At 39.2% G+C, this 21,577-nt stretch overlaps 1 protein-coding gene across 2 annotated transcripts in view; it reads right to left on the bottom strand.

Annotated features, from left to right (window-relative positions):
* LOC126469946 (ran GTPase-activating protein 1) overlaps positions 1–18,335 on the bottom strand; it is a 120,968-nt gene extending 102,633 nt beyond the window's left edge. Inside the window, exons 1-3 of one of the 2 annotated variants that reach the window (XM_050097365.1) lie at positions 18,118–18,335; positions 11,895–12,082; positions 4,834–5,013 (exon numbers count right to left, since the gene is read on the bottom strand). In XM_050097365.1, coding sequence (XP_049953322.1) covers positions 4,834–5,013; positions 11,895–12,082; positions 18,118–18,229 — 480 coding nt within the window. In that variant the 5' untranslated portion in view covers positions 18,230–18,335. The remainder of the gene's footprint in view (positions 1–4,833; positions 5,014–11,894; positions 12,083–18,117) is intronic. The other variant, XM_050097357.1, reaches the window with a different exon arrangement.
* Positions 18,336–21,577: the final 3,242 nt, after the last annotated feature.

Raw genomic sequence — 21,577 nt, forward strand, 5'->3', positions numbered from 1 at the left:
AATTGCCACCTTTTTGCAGTTTCTTCAGTTTTAATATACAGTTCATAACCAATAGATTGTGGTCAGAGTCCACATCTGCCCCTGGAAATGTCTTACAATTTAAAACCTGGTTCCTAAATCTCTGTCTTACCATTATATAATCTATCTGAAACCTGTCAGTATCTGCAGGCTTCTTCCATGTATACAACCTTCTTTTATGATTCTTGAACCAAGTGTCAGCTATGATTAAGTTGTGCTCTGTGCAAAATTCTATCAGGCGGTTTCCTCTTTCATTTTTTAGCCCCAATCCATATTGACCTACTACGTTTCCTTCTCTCCCTTTTCCTACTACCGAATTCCAGTCACCCATGACCATTAAATTTTCGTCTTCCTTCACTATCTGAATAATTTCTTTTATTTCATCATACATTTCTTCAATTTCTTCGTCATCTGCAGAGCTAGTTGGCATATAAACTTGTACTACTGTAGCAGGCGCGGGCTGCGTGTGTATCTTGCCCACAATAATGCGTTCACTATGCTGTTTGTAGTAGCTTACCCGCACTCCCATTTTGTTATTCATTATTAAACCGACTCCTGCATTACCCCTATTTGATTTTGTATTTATAACCCTGTATTCGCCTGACCAAAAGTCTTGTTCCTCCTGCCAGCGAATTTCACTAATTCCTACTATATCTAACTTTAGCCTCTCCATTTCTCTTTTTAAATTTTCTAACCTATCTGCTCGATTAAGGGATCTGACATTCCACGCTCTGATCCATAGAACGCCAGTTTTCTTTCTCCTGATAGCGATGTCCTCCTGAGTAGTCCCCGCCCGGAGATCCGAATGGGGGACTATTTTACCTCCGGAATATTTTACCCAAGAGGGCACCATCATCATTTAACCATATAGTAAAGCTGCATGCCCTCGGGAAAAATTACGGCTGTAGTTTCCCCTTGCTTTCAGCCGTTCGCAGTACCTACACAGCAAGGCCGTTTTAGTTAGAGTTACAAGGTCAGATCAGTCAATCATTCAGACTGTTGCCCCTGCAACTACTGAAAAGGCTGCTGCCCCTCTTCAGGAACCACACATTTGTCTGGCCTCTCAACAGATACCCCATCTTATTCTTCCGTAATTTGTGTAATGTCCCCGTTTCTTCTCCTTCCTTGTTCTAACAAACAATCTTGTCATCACTAATTCTGTAGCTATTCTTGTCATTGTCAAAATTTGTTAGCCAATTAACTTCACTAACCCTGCCAGAATCACAGGTTTAGTTATCCCACGATTATTTTCCGGTTAGGCGTTATTACGTGTTCGTACAACACGTTTCCCACGTGACTTCCAGAACAGAACTTACGCGGCTGCTACTTGGGGTCTGTATTACTGGTCCTTACTAGCGTAGCGATCTAGCCCAAAATTTTCTGTCAAAATTTCATTTTCTTGGATACACCGAGAAGATAAAACGTAATCTTTCTCACCTGTTATTCCTGTCAGTCATTTATTTCCATTCTGGTAGTCTGAATCTATGGATTTCGATAGTAATTAGAACAACACTGATCCTTTGCAAACCCAATCAACCACATAATCAGACAGTGATTGGCATTCATCTGTTCGGCTTTACTCCACTCAGCTCATATATCCCCATCCCCTTTTGTCTGAGGAAAGTTTATTTTTATATGTGACAAGAATTCTCCTGACAGACACATCACATACACTATGCATGCATTCAAGAATCAACTTATGATTCATTCACAAATCAACTTAAAATGTGTTCAAAAATCAACAGGGAAGCATTTCAAAATCATATGAATATTCAATAGACAAATGTGCACAGGATACTAGATGCTTTGTTAAACGAGTGTTTTCCCTCAAGAATACGAATTTGGCGCCCCCTTTCCCCAGAAGCGTCTAGCTGCTTGCTGCGACTGTTTGCACAACCAACAGCCACATTCCTGTAGCCAGAAGCGGGAGAATCTACAACTCAAACGAGATTCAACTGCGCATCCAAATGAGCCCGCTCGTAACTGCTAAAACGAATCTAATGTAAACAGTTGTGACTTCACGCTCATCGGAGGCAATTTGTTGTTATGAAGCATTGCATAGTCTTCCTAAAGCCTTTGACACATTTTCCAGTTGGCAGACACTTGCATGAGCACTGTGTGTTGTTGTCGTATATGGTGCATTTACTTTGCAATTGAAGTTATTTTCGTTTTTTTTCCTCTGGTTTATGTTTCATTGTTGAAGTATTATTCTGCAGTAGCAGGGTATAGTAATATCCTTCGTTAGAGTATCGGTTCTTACCAGTCAAAATTACAAAAATTTAACTGAAAACTAAAACAATGAAAAATTCCCGGAATTCTAAAAAAAAAAAATTAAAAAATCCCAGGTTTTCTCCAGGATGAAAAAATTCCCGGGTTTTTCCCCAGATCTCCCGGGTCGTATACACCCTGTACAGTGTCATCTGCAAACAATCTAAGGGGGCTGCTCAGATTATCACCTAGACCATTTATATAAACCAGGAACAGCAGAGGGCCTATGACATTACCTTGCGAAATGCCAGATATCACTTCTGTTCTACTCGATGATTTAACGTCTATCACTACAAACTGTGACCTCTCTAAGAGGAAATCACGAATCCAGTCACACAACTGAGACGATACTCCATATGCATGCAATATGATTAATAGTTGCTTGTGAGGAACGGTATCAAAAGCCTTCTGGAAATCTAGGAATATGGAATTGATCTGAGATCCCTTGTCGACAGCACTCATTACTTCATGGGAATAAAGAGCTAGCTGTGTTGCACAAGAACGATATTTTCTGAATCCGTGCTGGTTATGTATCAATAAGTCATTTTCTTCAAGGTGATTCACAATGTTCGAGTACAGTATATGCTCCAAAATCCTAATGCAAATTGAGGTCAGCGATATGGGTCTGTAATTCAATGGCTTACTCCTATTTCCCTTCTTGAATATTGGTGTGACCTATGCTACTTTCCAGTCTTTAGGAACAGACCTTTCGTCAAGTGAGCGGTTGAATATGACTGCTAAAGAAAGGCGCTACTGTGTCTGCATACTCTGTGAGGAACCTGATTGGTAAACCATCTGGACCGGAAGACTTGCCTTTCTTAAGTGATTTGAGTTGTTTCGCAACACCTAATATATGACAAACAAGGGGTGACAACACCCAATTCAATATGTCCATTCTCATGTCACATACTTATTTGACTAATTAACAAGTCAATATTCGAGTATGGTCTTGATACTTACTTTCTTACTGTTTTCACCCAGTTAAGGACTAGTGATCTCACTATGTAATACATTTAAAAGCAACTAAAAATGTCGCACTGTCAGTTTATAGCCCTCTACAAGATCTATCCCACTGCTAAATGTTCTGCTGGCATTTCTGTTGTTGCCATAGCATGTGTATCTTGTTCCTTGGCCCAGAGAGGTCGCACGTTTGAAAATAACCATGTTCTTACTTAGTCCCTGTTGTTTGAACATATTTTATTTCCCATAACTCTGTTACATTCCTTTGTTTAACTTATTTGTTCATTTTTTTGTTCCACTGGCTGGCTTCATATCTTTCAATAATGCTGTTTTATGCCACATGTTTATACTGTAAGCCCAAAGGTGACGCTATGTATTTTATGATCTGTTTGATTTTAGTTTATGACCAAAGAGGGCATACCATTTTTTATTGTACTATTTTCAATCTTTTATCTTACTTTAGAGTTCATTTTTGAGCCACAGGCTAGCTTCAGATCTTTTGACATTATAATGCTGCATTATTCCAAATGTTTATACTGTAATCCCACAGATGGCACTAACGTATTTTATGAGTTGTATGATTTTAGTTTATGCCCAGAAGGCACACATTGTTTCATCATGCTATTTTCATTTCCATTAAATTTTAACTATTTCAGTACATTATTTTAATACTGTACTTTTCATGTTGACAGAATTGTAAATGGATCCTCTTCCAATAGTTTGTAATGCAAAAATATATGACATATTATCATCTATTTAGTATCACTGAGCAGACTATACTTATGGTTAGACACGTGATTTCTTACCATGTTTAGCCATTACTTGTGGTTTAATTGTCCAGTACATTTTTAAATTTTTTAAATTACATAACTATTCTCCAGCACCTCAACAGAGGGCACCACAAGGCTCTACCATCACATTTTCTTCCTGTTCAACATGTAAGCCTTAAGACTCCTATAAGTGTGACACCACCAATATTGTTTACTACTTACCACTTTGGACTAATGTCACCTGTTGTTATACAGTCTGTAATTGTGTGGTGCTTATGTTTGCACTCATAATGCAGTGACAACTACCTTATATTTGTTCCTGATCTTCCTATCTTGTAATATGTAGGACTGAGGATGACTATGTAATAGTCGAAATTCAGATCCACAGATTTCACTATTGACTGCTGTTCTTTTCTCCACTATCGATGTTCAAATAGATGAGCACTACATGTAACTGCTACACAAAACAGTTCACAGAAGTAGCTTGCCGTGGTTGCTTCTGCAAGTTAATATAGAAATTAACTCATTCCATCCCTGAAGGCTCTTTTCCATGGTGCGAGTTATGGAACATAACGTGTGAATGAATGAGTTTCAAATAAGTTTCCATCCTTAATGGAAGGCTGAAGTTAACTTTTTACAGATATTATCAATTACTGTTCTAAATTAATAAATGGATGACTGAAATTGAAAATTTACATATAATAAGAACTATTGTTCGACATAAATACTTCAAAAACTGCAGTCTCTGTCATATCTAATCTCTAATATCATTTCTGATCATGACAATATTCAGTTATTTAACAATACATAATTTTACCTTTCCTCCGGTGATTCCAAGACCATTGTTATTTAGTTTTAGCACTTCCAGAGAATAACAAGTTGAACTCATTAGTAAGGTCACCAGTCCTTCAACTCCCACAGGTCCAAAAGCATTATCACTTAGATCCAACACTGTTAACTGGGCTCCAGCAAGCATCAATCCACTGCTTAGATGTTTCTGTGGGCAGAACAGTAAGCATGTAATAACCCTACATCCAACACACACACACACACACACACACACACACACACACACACACACACTTCTCCAGAGGCATAGTGATTACGCTTCAATCACTAACTGTAAAAGTTGAGTGTAGAGCCCCATTAAATAATTATGGGGATAAGAGAGACCAGAGGAAAACAAACGTTACAGGATTTATATTTCAGTCCAAAAAGTATGTACCAGTACACATGACAGGAAAGATGGAAACACGGAACCCTGTGTACAATCTCAAAACCGTGGGCACTGAAGTAACTTCTGAGACAATTACAATGTCATCAGCAAACCCCTTCCTGAATTGTAATTCTCTTCTGAAATTTATTCTTGATATCCTTTACTGCTTGCTCTATGTGAAGATTGAATAATGCTGGGGATAGCCTACAACCCCTGTCCCATTTTGTTATCGAGCACTGCTCCTGCCCCCCCCCCCCCCCCCTTGTAACCTTAACTCATAAGGGCAGTCCGATTTCTGTAAAAGTTGTAAATTGCCTTTCACTGCCTGTATTTTCTCCCTGCCACATGTTCTACTGGTGTAATTGGTGTCACTCATGGAAAAATTCCTATAGTAGTTGGTGTTAGAGCTGCACCTTCTTTAGATTGAAGTCAGCTGATAGGTATACCTGCTTAAAGGAAGTCCCTCTTAACTAATGGCTCACCTTGCGAGGATGTAATGTTTCCAAGTAGAGAAGGAATTACTTTATTTCATCAAAGTATACGAGGTATTAGAAATAAAGTTAGTGAACTGCTTATAGATGTCGACTCTGAATTTATTGGTATATCAGGGCACCATTTAAATAATTTGCCAAGTAATAGGCTTCCTTTACCAGGATACAGATTAGCTGGCTGTTTCTCAAGGAGTTCCTTGCAGAGTGGAGGAGTGGCTATATACCTAAAAAACAGTATTCCACTGGAGTCCATAGATGTATCATGACACTGCACTGAACAGATATTTGAATGTTGTGCAGGGGAAATTGAATTTAGTAATACTGAACTTCTAATTATTGTTGTTTATAGGTCCCCTAACACCGACTTCAAGGAACAGTAAGTTTCCTGAGCGATTAAAGTACTCAGTAGTAAAGTAAGTTTATAAAAAGGGAGAAAGGGATAATGTGGATAATTTTAGACCTATTTTTATGCCATCACTGTTTGCAAAAGTTACTGAAAAGGCTGTGTATGTAATGATAATTGATCATTTAATATCACAAGATTTACTATCAAATGTACAGTTCGGCTTTAGAAGTCGTTTAACAACTGAAAATGCTATATTCTCTTTTCTCTGTGAGGTACTGGATAGGCTAAACAAAAGATTTTGAATGCTTGGCACATTTTTTGATTTAACTAAGGCATTTGATTGTGTTGATCACAAAATATTGCTCCAGAAGTTGGACCATTACGAAATACAGGGAGTAGCTCACTACTGTTTCACCTCTTACTTTAGCAACAGGCAGCAAAAGGTCATTATTCACAGTGTTGATAATGGCTGCGATATGGGGTGTAAGTGGGGTACTGTCAAGTGGGGGATGCCCCAAGGATCAGTATTGGGGCCACTCCTGTTCCTTATTTATCTAAATGATATGCCCTCTAGTATTACGGGTAACTCTAAAATATTACTGTTTGCTGATGACACTAGCTTGGTAGTAAAGGATGTTGTGTGTGACATTGGCTCAGTTTCACATAGTGCAGTACATGACCTAAGTTCACGGTCTGTAGAAAATAAGCTAACACTAAATCACAGTAAGACTCAGTTTTTACAATTTCTAACACACAATTCAACAAATCCTGACATTTTAATTTCACAGAACGTGGACATATGATTAGTGAAACTGAACAGTTCAAATTTCTAGGTGTTCAGATAGATAGTAAGCTGTCATGGAAAGCCCACATTCAGGATCTTGCTCAAAGACTTAAATTGCCATTTTTACTATTTGAATGGTATCAGAAGTGAGTGATCGTTCGACACAAAAATTAGTCTACTTTGCTTATTTTGCATATGTCGTATGGTATTATATTTTGAAGTAACTCTTCCCATTCCAAAAGGATATTTTTGGCTCAGAAACGGGCGGTTCGGGCAATAATTGGTGTAAGTCCACAAACCTCTTGTCGACCCCTGTTCATGAGTCTGGGTATTTTGACACTGGCCTCTCAATATATATATTCCTTATTGTTATTTCTTGTTAACAATATTAGCTTATTCCCAAGGATAAGCAGCTTTCACTCGGTTAATACTCGACAGAAATCAAACCTGCATTTGGATCGGACTTCCTTAACTCTTGTGCAAAAAGGGGTGCAGTATACTGCTGCATCAATTTTCAATAAGCTACCACTCGAATTCAAAAATCTCAACAGTAATCCACACACTTTCAAATCGAAACTGAAGAGTTTCCTCACGGGTCACTCCTCCTATTCTGTCAAGCAGTTCCTTGAAAAATTAAGCTGATTCTTGTTGTATTGTTGATTGCATCTACTTAAACTAATGGACTGACTTTTTTCAGGTTCATAAACATTTATTTTTATCTGTTATTACTTGTATGTTGTAATTTCATGTACTGACCCAATCCATGGCCTTGGATATTTGCTCCTCACAGATGTTTGTGTCTGTATATGTGTGGATGGATAAGTGTGTGTGTGTGCGCGCGCGAGTGTATACCTGTCCTTTTTTCCCCCTAAGGTAAGTCTTTCCGCTCCCGGGATTGGAATGACTCCTTACCCTCTCCCATAAAACCCACATCCTTTCGTCTTTCCCTCTCCTTCCCTCTTTCCTGATGAAGCAACCCTTGGTTGCGAAAGCTTGAAATTCAGTGTGTGTGTTTGTGTGTTTTTATTGTGTCTATCTACCAGCGCTTTCTCGTTTGGTAAGTCATGGAATCTTTGTTTTTAATATATTTTTCCCATGTGGAATGTTTCTTTCTATTTTATTTAAATAAAATAAATAATAGATTTGCCTTTCTTTAACCTTTCTAAGAGAAGTTGCAGCATCAGTACTGCGTAAAATGATCTTACATTTCTCTGGAACCCAAACTGATCTTCCCAAAGATAAGCTTCTACCAGTTTTTCCATTCCTCTGTAAATAATTCATTTCAGGAGGCGGAGGCTAAGATTAGTGTTTAATGTCCCATCGGCAACAAGGCCATTAAAGATGGAGCACAAGCTCAGATTAGGGAAAAGGGAGGGGGGGGGGGGGAGGGAGGAAATCAACCATACCCTTTCAAAGGAACCGTCCTGGCATATGCCATGTGACGATTTAGGGAAATAATGGAAAAGCTAAATCTGGATGGCCACACACAAGTTTGAACCATTGTCCTCCTGAATACCACCTAGCTCGGTCAGTCCATTTCATTATCTTGCAACTATGACTTCTTAAATTGATAGTTTGGTAGTATTCATATCTGTCAGCATTGGCCTGTCTTAGTATTATTAGATTTTCTCACTTCAAAGGAGGCAAGTACTGCCCGTTGTGAATACTAGCAAACCATTAGTTTATACTGGTAATAAAAGTCTACATTTTCTGATAACACTTGTACCAATCTCGCAACATGCTGTTTGCCGAGACAAACTCTGCCGCTGCCTCCTCCTCCTACCAGAGCAGCCAGCTTATAGCTCATAAAAGAACCGAACATATAATGGATTAATACGTCATATAAGTGACATGAAAGTTAACAGCGAGTTGTTAGAGGAACTAGGTACAGCTTCTTCATTCATTTTTGTAAGTAATATTACCAATCACTGAACACAAGCACTACACTGACAATGGCTACTTATTGCTACAGCGTATCGTACTGTTACGTAGCTTGGGTTAGTAATGAGTATTAACATTCTGGAGCAGCGAGAAGTCAGCCGACTTTCATTGGTCGTAGGGTCCAAGCTGAAGTGTGTGGTCTGTATGGTCTTCTTTGTTTTGATAGAACTAAGGCATAAGTTATTTCATACATTTTTAATAAAAGGTTCATTCGAACTCCTCGCCATTGGATGAATTTCCGCTGGTGACAAACTGTTCTACATAAAGTATTCTATGATAACCTACCATTCACATTTATCAGTTTGAATGAGGGGATCACATCATTTTTCAAAAATGCTACATCAACAAACCTATTCTCCAAATAGACACTTAACTGCCTTTAAAATGCTTCTTGTAATAACAAAGTTTTATTGGCATCTGTATTGTCTCTGAGGCAGGGAAACAATTTTTCACCTTCCACCATGTAAAACTGTTCTACAGAATATTTAAATTAGCTATAATAATTATTAAACATCATTTTTTCCACTTACAAGTGGCCACAGCTGAGGAAATTTACTTCAGTAATACCATAAAATATATTGACAACAAAATAAACAATGTCAAAAATTAGCTGCAGTGAGTTAAATGTCAATATGAACATGAAATAGAGCTTTCTGAAGATAACATTTAGCAAGTACAATTTCAAATTTCGTATGAGTGGGTTCAGCAATACATGCAACAAAACATTGTCGCAGAACTACAACTGCGCAAAACCTGCCTCAAATTTACAAAAACAGTATGATAACTTTTCAGTGTTACATAATCTGACTTCGACAGAAAAGCTGTAATTTACTTTCCCAGACATGGAATGCAAACCAAACATTGGTCTTTTTTTATATGCCCAGCAGCACAACAGTAAATACTGTTGGCAAATGTAGTGTGAAAATCCGTACATGTGCTGCTGAAAAGCAGCAATGCACAGTGAGGTTAAGCATTACAGATGATGGTCCAAAACTTCCACAATATGTGGTTTCCAATCAGAAAATCCTCCCAAAAGAAGAAAGCATACCACTTGGTATCATTGTAGAGCTTGTGACAGTGGGTGGATGACAGAGGAATTAGTTCTACACTGGATTTCAGCCGTGTGGAATAAGCAGCCAGAAGCTCTCCTTCGCTCAAGATCAGTGCTTGTGTTTGGTAGCTTTTTGCAGGCACACTGGTGAAGGAGTGAAAAAAATCTGAAAGGAGGACACTGATCCAAGCATCCAAAGGCTGCAACACAGTTGTCATGCCGCAACTCGTTCAATCATCCACTCAAAACTAGTATAAGACAATTCTATAGAGATTATATCATGAGCAAAGCAACTTTGATGCCAGGAGGCCATTTACAAAGCACTTCTCTGTCAGAGGCATGTCGTTGGATTTTGGCTGCTTGATGGTCGATATTGGAAGAACTTGTCATGAAGTTATTTTAAAACTGAAATTTCCAGTCACCTTGATGGGACTGAAGATGACTTTCTTTATGGTAGTCACCCTGGGTAGCTCACTGTATTGTCTAGTGAGAGCAAAGAAACAGATGCTGGTGATTCTGGCGATTATGCTTGATTGGAGTAAAACAGTGCAACTGTGTGATGTTCTGATGTCCTCAGATTTAATGTACTTTTAGTTATACATTTTCAGCAAAAGCAATAAACATTAATTGCTAATCTATTCAATGTTGTGCTACTTTTACCGTCTACCTATACTAGATTTGATTACAGTTCTTCATTTGTGTGGCCACAGTGTTCGTAAACGCTTTACGCTTGTTACAAAATACTAGAAATCTGTATTTGCAGCTACGAAAAATGTGGAAGCAGATGAATCTTCCAGATGTAAGCAGAAATCAGACAAAACTGCTGCCACAGACAATGTTTTCAATAGAGAAAACAAAATTCTTAAAGTAAAATATATGCACCGGTACAAGTAGCAAAATAGCTTTAAATACCTTTAATAATAAATTTGATTTATTAAGTGACTGCTACGTATTTTGCAGCAAAGAGTAGCTTCACTGAACACGTCATCGAATTTACACTATATCAAATTCAAACACACGTAATATTTCTGTTATTTGTAATTCTGTGTGTTACGTACGCATGCTTCTGTTTACAAGTACACAGATGCATTGAACACATTGTCATCTGCACTAACTATGGTTGGCTACGTTGGCTGGCTGTAACAGCTGACAGTGCCAACTAAGGCCATTCAAACGGTATTGAAACATCAACTTGCATCAGGTGCTGCACCATGGTTCTTTAGAAACTAAAGAAGTTGTACAAACAAGCTAAAGCAGTTTTGCAAAACAAAGTCACTTTTTTTAAGAACAGCTATTGCATTAAATTTTTTAATCTGCACAATAAGTGTAAATGTCATTTTGAAATTGACGTTTATGATCTGAGTGGGAAAAAAATTATGGTTATAGGCCACACCATGATTTTACAAGCCAAAATTTAGGTAAGAAAGTGCAGCCTAGATTTGTGCAAATACAGTATCAAGTATCCAATTACTGTTTGTAAAGCTTGATGTAAGGTGATGTTAACAGGAAGTTAACGCCTATACTTTCAGAATAAAAGTGACATTTTTTATTATTTTTTGGAATTTTTTTTAACATTCTGCAAACTGTCACATGCAAGTATAGGAAAAGAAATAGTCACTAGAACATGAACAAGAAATTGTAGTTTATGCTACCCACATTTACATAGTTAAACCGTGAAAATGTTGACAACTTTTCTCTTCAGAATGACCTGTACTAGTGTATCAATATCACACATTCGTTACAAGAAACCTCAATTTAAATCTCCAGGAGAAATGGAGTGTAGACATTAATTGCATATTATCCAGCAGAATTTGTTCTTAAAAATGAGATGTCCAAATACTTCAGATTTTCCAGTTCAATAGCAGTAGTAAGTGGTGGTGGTGGTGGTGGTGGTGGTGGTAGTGGTAGTGGTGGTGGTAGTAGTAGTAGTAGTAGTAGTAGTAGTAGTAGTAGTAGTAGTAGCAGCAGCAGCAGCAGCAATAACAGCAGCAAAATACAACAAAAAGAAACAAAGTTGTCACAATGAGGAAAATAAAATGATATGCTCACCAAAGCCAGGGGAATCTCCGTTTTCATGCGACCCGTAAACATATCTTTCCATAGTGCTTGCTTAAATTCCTTGTGACTTTCCAGAGCTTTGGCAATGGCTTTTGCAGCGTCAACTCCAAGTGTATTACCTTCCATGTTGAGGAACTGCATATCCTCACATGATGCAATCGCGTCGACAACTTCTTTAGCTATTTCAGACATATTAAAACTTTACTTAATGCAACAGTATTTTACTTGCTTTTGTTTACTATTTCAACAACAAAAATACTATCTACCAATACACACTTATCTGCCAAACTGCCTTTCCTCGTCACTGAAAACCCCAAATGACTGGCTAGAATGGGCCAATCAATAAGCAAACACTTTGTCACATATAACTAAACTTAATACAGTAGAGTCCCGTTAATCCGAACTAATTGGGACCGGGCCTTGTTCGGATTACCGATTTGTTCGAATTAGCCGGAATTACAGTGACGAGTTTCTAGAATGAAGTACACCAAACAGATAAGTAGGTACACCATGGTAACAAATGGGAATAAGTGTGGAAACAATGACTCTCACTCCCTGCCCTTGTTGTTATGCATTGTTGAGACCTTTGTAGTTTCTGAGGTCAGTGCACTGCTAGTTGGCTCGCAAAGCACTTTGTTATGTTAGTTATTGATCGCTGGCACGCGTAATAGTAGTATTGTATTCGTTCAGTTGTAGTGGTGTACCTATTTTCGTCATGAGTGTATGGAAACATACAACATTAACTCTCAAAGAAATCTGAATGCTCTAAAGCGGATAGACAATGGTGAGAATGTATCTAAACTGCCAATGGAACTGGGTGTTGGTAAAGCAACCATTTGTGATTGGAAGAAGAACTGAGTGAAGCTTGAACAGTCCTGTGCGTCTTCGGGAAAAACGCTCGAAATTCGGCAGACCCTGAAACAATCCCAGTACGATAAAGTGTATGAAGCTCTTTACCTTCAGTTTATGCAGGAAAGCGAAAAGGGAACTCCTTTGAGTGGAGCACTGGTTCAGGAGATGGCTGTTTACCTGAACAAGTTAATGAATGGTGATGAGCCTTTTAGTGCGAGTAAGGGTTGGTTGGACAGATTCAAAAAACGTAATGGAATCCATCAGCTAACAATTACTGGAGAGAAGCTTTCTTCTGACCGTGATGCAGTGAAGGAATACTCGGGCGAGTTTGAAAAATGATAAGAGAGGGAAAGTATTCTCCCCAACAAATTTATAACGCTGATGAGACCGGCCTTAATTTTAGGGCATTGCCAACAAAAAGCCTGGAAACAAAAGCAGAAGACCATGCTCCTGGTTTTAAAATGTGCGAACATCATGTGACTTTATTAGCGTGCAGCAATGCTTCTGGTAATCATAAGCTGCCTTTAATGCCAATCGGCAAATCTGCTAGGCCCAGAGCGTTTAAAAACTGCAACATGAAGTCCCTGCCCGTATATAATCGTGGTAAACTGTTCAAAGAATGGTTTCATGGCCAGTTTTCTAAGGAAAATCATTTGTCTCCCTGTGCAATCCTTTTGATTGCTAATGCGCCATCTCACCCCAGCACAGAGGAATTATGTGATGCAGAAATTGTGGCGAAGTTTTTGCCGCCGAATGTTACACTGCTTCTACAACTGATGGACCAGGGCGTACTACAAGCATTAAAACTGATTTACAGAAAACAATTTTTAAGATTGCTGATCCAAGATAATAGCATTCCTTTAGTGGGCAAAACAAAAAAAAAGACCAATGTGAAGGATGTTTATTGGGCCACTGAGGCATGACAGAATATTTCAGAAAATACTCTGTGAAAATTGTGGAGAAAACTGTGGATATCTCTTTAATTTCAGGACAACCTAGTTGAAAATGGAGAGGAAAATCTACTAAAAATAATACAGACAATCCCTGGATGTGAAAAAGCTAGTGAAGCAGATGTAGATGAGTGGATGGTAGCGGATGGGGCATGTGTGGAGAACCTTACCGATGCTGATTTAGCTGCTGCTGTGACTCAAGACCAGGAAGAAGCGGACTGCTGTGATGGAAGTGGCAATGAGCTTGAAAGCGATAAAGGAGAGTTGGTGCCACACAGTGAAGCAGAAGCCCTTGACCTTGCGCTACGTTATTTGGAGCAACAGCTCACTGCTACTCCTGTTGATTTGATTTTATGAGACAATGGCGCAACTATGCGTCATATAACGGACTGTCTTCATTACGCCAAAAAACAATGAGTTTTTGTCATTTAAAAAATGGGGATAAAATGTCCATTGTATTTTATTAAGTTTAACAGCTTCTCTTTCATTGTTGTGCATTGTTTAAACATAATGTTTTCTTGCCAATTTTTCTAATACATGTTTAGTGTACTGTATAAATTAAAATAGCGTGTATGTACAGCAGGTTACCGAAAAGTTTTCCATATGCTTATACTGACATTTTTCATGTTCTGATTAACCGAATATTCGGATTAGCGGGACTCTACTGTAATTATTAATTAGGATATGTTTCTGAGGCTCAACTCCACCATCCCAGTCTAGAGGTGCCAGTTGCTTGCTTACATGGTTTGAGCAGCAATGTTGTCAGTTCTCAAAGAGAGGTATGAGGTAATGAAACGTGTGTGTCAGCTGCTGACTCTACTACACAACCAGTACGAAAGTAGCAGACTGATGTGATTCAAAACAAAAGACTAAGGAATATTGTCACATTCTCGTTTCAATAAATCACAACCTATGAATCATAACACATTTGGAAGAACGTGGCAAACATTTTGACATCCAAGTTAATTAATTAAGTTGTGTTACTGGAGTCTACCAATACTATTACAACCTCATAATTCCTGGCACATGCAAGGGGGCGGGGGACTTTGGAATGTATGTGAAAACACAGTATATTTCTTTAATTTAATTTAAACTGTGCTATTGAGTCCCAACCTTATCACCACCTCATAATCTGTAACATGGCTGGAAAAACCAAACAAATGTAGGTGACAACTACCTAGACCTTGGCCTAAGCTACATTTCACCCTGTCACCTCAACCATGTTTCTAGCTTTCACATTCAACATGAGCAAAAGCACCCATCAACAGCAAATAAGAGAATGGTTTCAATTTTGGTATTAGAAATACACTGCCTCCCATCTTGCCTCTCAATGATTACTTGAAAGTACCATCCCACTGTCTGCACAAAACTGGTGCATTAGCAACCTATGAACAATAGAGAAACAATGCTGTGACTTTTCTACACATTGGCCTAAGGGAAAAAAAAAAAAAAAAAATAGATGTTAAGTTCAGTAGTTTTACTCTCAGATAAAAACAATCTTCCGACTATCTGCATTTGTGTGTCACAATAGCACATTTTGTACACAGAACATATAAACTCAAATACTGAACTTGTGAGAATAATCTGACACACATATTTGGGGAGAGGGGGGGGGGGGGGGGGGGGATGAGGGGGTTGCAAAATTTTGTAAATTGTTACATTCCTGAGAGCATGCTGCTAGCAACACGAGTGTGTGTGTGTGTGTGTGTGTGTGTGTGTGTGTGTGTGTGTGTGTGTGTGTGTTGGGGTTTATGGGCGCTCAACATCGAGGTCATCAGCGCCCTGACACACATTAAAAGGAACGAATGTGGACAGACCTAAGAAAACTGGAGCACACACGCAAAGAAAGCAGGAAAAGAAAGGAAATGCTACATAATAAAGTAAAACCGAAGGAAAGGGAAAACCTAGCAACAAGAATGCCACTGAAATTGTCACTGGCTGGCTACTTACATAAAATATGGGCGAGTTTGTCACACAGTGAGCAAATTAAAATCCTCTCCCTAAAATCTTTGTAAAAACATTTGACATGGCACAGAACTTTAAAACTTTAACCACATTCTTCCGAGTGTTGCCTACAAGAGTTGGCAGGTCCGCTGGCAAGTCAGCCCGCGGCCCGCTGGTCAGAAAATAAAACGCAATCCAATAAAACGTGGCGCACAGTGACCTGGACGCCGCAAGCACCACACAGTGGAGGGTCTTCTCGCCGGAGCAGGAAGCCATGCGTCATAGGGCTGTGGCCTATTCGAAGCCGAGTGAGGAGTACCTCGTCCCGTCGATGGGGCTGAAAGGAAGTACACCACACACGCGTTGTGGGCTTGACTATGCTAGCAACACGAGAATTATAATGAATCACATTAGAGAGAATGAACAGTTGAGAGGATAAATTACATTTTTCAAAAGAGTTATAAAGTCATTCTCAAAAAATGGACTCTACCTGAATTTAGAAACACACTACATGCAGTCCTGTACAACAGATATACCAACAACTGATGTAGCACATCACTCAGCAAATAGGGTATAAGGTTCCAAAGTTATGGTTGTACATATTGATGAAAACTTTAACTGGAAGAAACATGTTACTGAGCTTCACAAACCATTAGGCTCACTTAATTTAGTAAGCATACGAAGAGCAAATCTTAGAAACAAATGAATCAACCTCCTGACATGTTTGCATATTTCTACTCAATAATGTCTTACAGAATAATTTTTGGAGATAACATAGCTTAGAATGAGGGTTCGTAGGTTGATTTGGGAGAGGGGACTTAACAGCGAGGTCATTGGTTCCATCAGATTATGGAAGGATGGGGAAGGAAGTTGGCTATATCCTTTGAAAGGAACCATACTGGCATTTTGTCTGGAGTGATTTAGGGAAATCACATAAAACCTAAACCAGGTCGGCCAGATGGAAGTTTGAGCCATCATCCTTCCGAATGGAAGTTCAGTGTGTAGAAAGATAGTATTCACTGCACAAAAGTGAGCAGTAAGAATAATCTGTGGTGTTCGCCAATGGGTGTCATGTAAGGACACCGATAAATTACTCATTCTAAACAAGTTTAAGTTACATTTGACTGACTACATGCCCCACGTGGTACCTTACTTAGTGTTGTTGAAACATTACGTGCAAATACAAAATAATTATATGCTGAGTGCCCTATTTAATGACCTGCTCTTGAGATAAACAGTTAAAAATTCAGGGACTAGTGTAGCAGGGGATACAACCCATCGGCTTTGGACATTGACATCACAAGTCGCCAATCGAGAAGCGATTCTTCTTAGTGTTGTAGCTCCCTTCAGTGGCTGATAAGCGTTTTTTGGCTTTTTTTTAAAAAAAATCTCACGAGATAGAATAAACAGATCCACTTTATTAAGCAATCAGTAAAAAAACGAAACTGAAACATAACAGGAAAAGCGAAAATGGTAAACTGCTATCTGGCGACTTGTGACGTCATTGTCCAAAGCCGACGGGTTGTATCCCCTGCTGCACTAGACCCAAAATTCAGCCCACAGCAGTTATCTGGAATCCTTCCAGTAAGTAATGACTCACTGTTTCATGTCAGTCACTTTGACAACTCTCTTCTTACGTCAGACCACTGAGTATCACAACAAACATTCTTTATCAATGGAGATTATTGCAGGTTTCCAATTATTAAGTTTGCCTAAAAACATGCAAGGAATATGTTCAATAAATAACACCAGTCAATATACAGTTTATATTGAATGATTATGTTATTAATTTTATTATACTGAAAACAAGCATTATCGTTACACGACCTACCCAACTTTATCCTGTGGAAAACAAGTCCAAAATTATCATCATGTGACTGAAGTAGTCCACGGCTGGGAAACTTACGAACATATGACCAACTGTGTGGACATCTTTGAATCTCAATGTACAATAAGCCTTTTTTTTTTTTTATCATGTTATGAAATTCCTTGGCTGTTTAAAAGGAACAAATATGTTAACAATTGCAGTGCCAGCTTTAAATACAGCGTGAAAACAATGCTGGAAAAATTCCATCACTATTGAACAACTAGGAAACATTGTAGGCCTACTACAGGCGTCGCACAGATATGTTGAAAATATGAATGACAATGAACTAACAACCAGATGACTCAAATGTTCATCTAAATCAGACATTTCCTCAATTTCTCTAATACTCATCGGAGTCAGTGTCCCATGACTTCACAATACGGACCGATATGTTTACCGCAAGGGGAGCAATTAGGTGATGTACCAAAAAAAACAGTCCCTCGAAAACGACTTGCTGACTGGCTCGTTACTGAGACAACCTAAGGCCGCGTTGTATCAATGACAAGAATTATTCAACTAAGGTACAGAAATCGAGAAGAAATATAGTAGATCACATGGTTTTAACGTGATTTCGTTCCGCGAGAACTTCACATTGACATACCATCAATTTCGGAATCGAGCTTCAACGATTTCCCAGCGAAGCTAACTCCATTCCCTTCAATGTTAGTTTTCCCAAGCTTTTTCGTCACCTCTTCCAGGTCTGCAAGCGACATTTTGATACTTAATATACTTTTTTTCCAAAATATTTAAACACGCTTCCAAAACACTTTCTTCCCGCGACAAAACCTGTAGGCCACTCACTTCAATCAAAGATACTATGTCCCCATTGCGGCAAAGTAATTGTAAATAAATGTAAAAGTAAACAAGTTTTTGATAAATTAGGCTCTGTGAAGGTAGCACTAAAAAGCTTCAGTACAAACAATCCGAGAATGAAATATAGCTAGACGCTGAAACAATGTGAAAAGAAACATTCAGCTTTACATAGAATCTTTTACAGAGTTCGATGATTTGAAATTTCGTGTGAGTAATCTGAAGCGTTGTCCTAGCAACTGGGACCCTTCCAACTCCTGGTCTCCACCGAGTTTAGGAAAGAATTGCTGTACATAAGTGCGAGTGTTTATAATAGAATGACACAAAGAGAACGCGGTGTTAACAAACTGGCGTCCATATGACTGATGTCTATTTCGTTGACGTAAATAGTTTAAAAAAATACAGGATAGTAAACTAATTTGGCTCTTATGAACACCACCGAAATCCAGAGAAAATACTGGAATGTACCCGTGTTGTGTAACACGTTATTAAAAATGAAGAGGTTACTTCGCTTGGCATCAGCAGGCATAGGTCTAGGCATATAGCAAATTTTCACCTGCCACTAATGTGACGCAACCAAAGTGGAGTCATCAAAGTTGCATATGGAAGGACTGTTGGGAAGAACTCTGATCAAGCAACAAAAATTTTAAGTCCTTTTAACTTTTTGATGCCACTAATTGCCCCGCATCACTGTTGGTTCAGCGCCTGCATTTCGATACATTGTCAGTCTATTTTAGTTTTCGTTGGATACCACAATTAAAAGTCGGATCCACACACGAAACAAATGTGTAGCCACAGCTAGTGGAATACTTTAGTTGCAGTTGCTTCCTCGAACTTCCATTTTTCAGTGGCACAACTTAAGAGACGGAACTTTTGACGTGCCATGAAACATTCCAATTCTTCGTACTTTTTTATGCCATTGTCCTTCCACCATTGCTCCCTGGTCGCTGCATTTCGAAACACCTGCATTCCCCTCTAACCAAGAACTAAAACCCATGGTGGGTTACAAACATGGGCTAGGGTTTTGCCGGTGGTTTCTGCGACGTGTTGCACGAGATCCCGACTCCCCCGACATTGTGCTGTTTACTGACGAGCGCACCTTCCATCGGGATGACCTTTACAACACTCGAAACGTTCATTACTGGGCAAGGGGAAATCCTTATATCATATATGTCCATGGATACCAGGAAAGATTTCCGCTCAACATTTGGGCAGGCATTGTGAGTGACCATCTGATTGGGATGGTCCATCTATCTCCTCGACTTACCGGGCAAATTACCTTCACTTTTTGCAGGAAACTCTACCGAGCCTGCTGGAAGATGTTCCCCTGGTCATACGGCTACGCATGTGGTTGCAGCATGATGAAGCGCCTGCACATAACAGTCGTGCTGTACATGGATGTTTAAATGAACTCTACAATGGCCGGGTAATGGGCAGAGGTGCTGGTAGGATATGGCCTCCACGATCACCAGACCTCACGCCACTAGACTTTTTCCTGTGGGGATTCTTCTTAGTTCTAGTGCACCCATCTGAATGTGAACCATCTAGAAACGAAGAGGAATTAACGGATTGCATTCAACAAGCCACCAGACGCATCAGGGCAATGCCAGGAATCTTTGAAGGAGTTCTGCAAAACACCATTCGACGGTACCAAGCTTGTGGCGCGTCAGCAGGTCGCCAGTTTCAGCATCTACTTTAAGTAAACAATGTACTAGCTGCAAAGAAGGCCCTTTTCAGGGCCGACACAATTTGTAACATACTTTCTTTATGCAAACAAACAGCTGTTGGAGGTTTCTTCCAGGTACGTTTCATCATGAAACTACAATGGATGTGTTGGGATCCCAACAGATTGGCTCTCAGAGTGGAAGACTGGCGCGCTATCCCAGAGCGTGCGGGCCACCTTGGATACATCGCGATCTCCAGCAGGCAACACATTCACTGTCATGGGTTGTCCAGAACATCGTGCAACAGGGCAGTTCCACGGCCAATCAGAGCGCATGACGCCATGTTTACGTAGTTCAAAAACTGTGCATTGTTGATCTGCACAATTTTAGTTATTTTGGTTCCTACTTGCATCAGCTATCCAGGGTTAAAATTTTGTGACACAATATTTCTCCACCCTGTATGTTGATGATATGTTTGTAGTGTGGTAACATGGGGCAGACTCTCTTGAAGAATTCTACGACCACCTAGACAATATTAATAAAATAGAAAATTTACAATTAATGTTGAGAAGAACAAATGCATCCCATTTATATATGTGGATAAATGTATCACTCTGAGGTAAGGGAATCTGATCCAGAAACGACCAGATCGAAAGTTAAAAACAAAAATCGTTCTGATACCTCTGACTGTGAAATAAATGTACTAGTACCATTATTGCTAAGATTGTAGAGTAGGAAACTTTCAGACGTGGACCAAAACCAAAAAAAAAATCTACTGAATGTGGGCTATAAAATGTATGCCTTAGTAGCTGGGGAGAATTTTTCATCTTTGATACTGTGGAACACATCTCTTCTACTGAATAACTGCCCATAGTTCTTAAGGTATGTATTTTACTATTTTTTTTTTTTGCACCATACTGCCTTCTCCAAAAATATAGAGGCCAAAGAGCTTGCAGTGGAAGAGATGAGTTCCACAGTATCGAAAATGAACAGGTGTTCATATCTCTTAAGGTATGCGTTTTTCAGCCCAAGTTTACCAGACTGTTTTTCTTTTTTTGGTCCTCACTACAACCTCCGAAAATTTGCTACTCCACAATCCTAGCGAAAACAGAACCGATACATAAATTCCACTGTCAGAGGTATCAGAACAATTTTCGCTTATAACATTCGACTCAGTCGTTTCTAGACCAAGGTTCCTTACTTCGAGTTGATAAATTTATGATGTATGTACGCAGACTAAAGAAACAAACGAAAATTTGTGCCAAGGCTGAGGTTCGAACCTGGGCCTCCTACTCACTAGGCAGATATGCAAACTGCTGCGCTACCCTGACACAGTGGCTTTACACAGCTGCGCAGACTACTCTAACATGCCTCCCTCCTCAATCCAAATTCCCATTCCCGCCTCACCTCACTTGTTATTCCCCCCTAAATTCGAACAACATTGCAGAGGCTCTCCAACTGTATTGGAATAGTATCTCAGCATCGAACGAAACGATGGATCTTGGCTGGTACTCAGGAATAGGTGCTTTAGTCTGGGATTTGAACCTGGCTCTCCTGCTCATTAGGCAGGCCTTGGTACAAATTTTG

Source organism: Schistocerca serialis, chromosome 1 (assembly GCF_023864345.2).
Source record: "Schistocerca serialis cubense isolate TAMUIC-IGC-003099 chromosome 1, iqSchSeri2.2, whole genome shotgun sequence".
Taxonomy (NCBI): Eukaryota; Metazoa; Arthropoda; class Insecta; order Orthoptera; family Acrididae; genus Schistocerca; species Schistocerca serialis.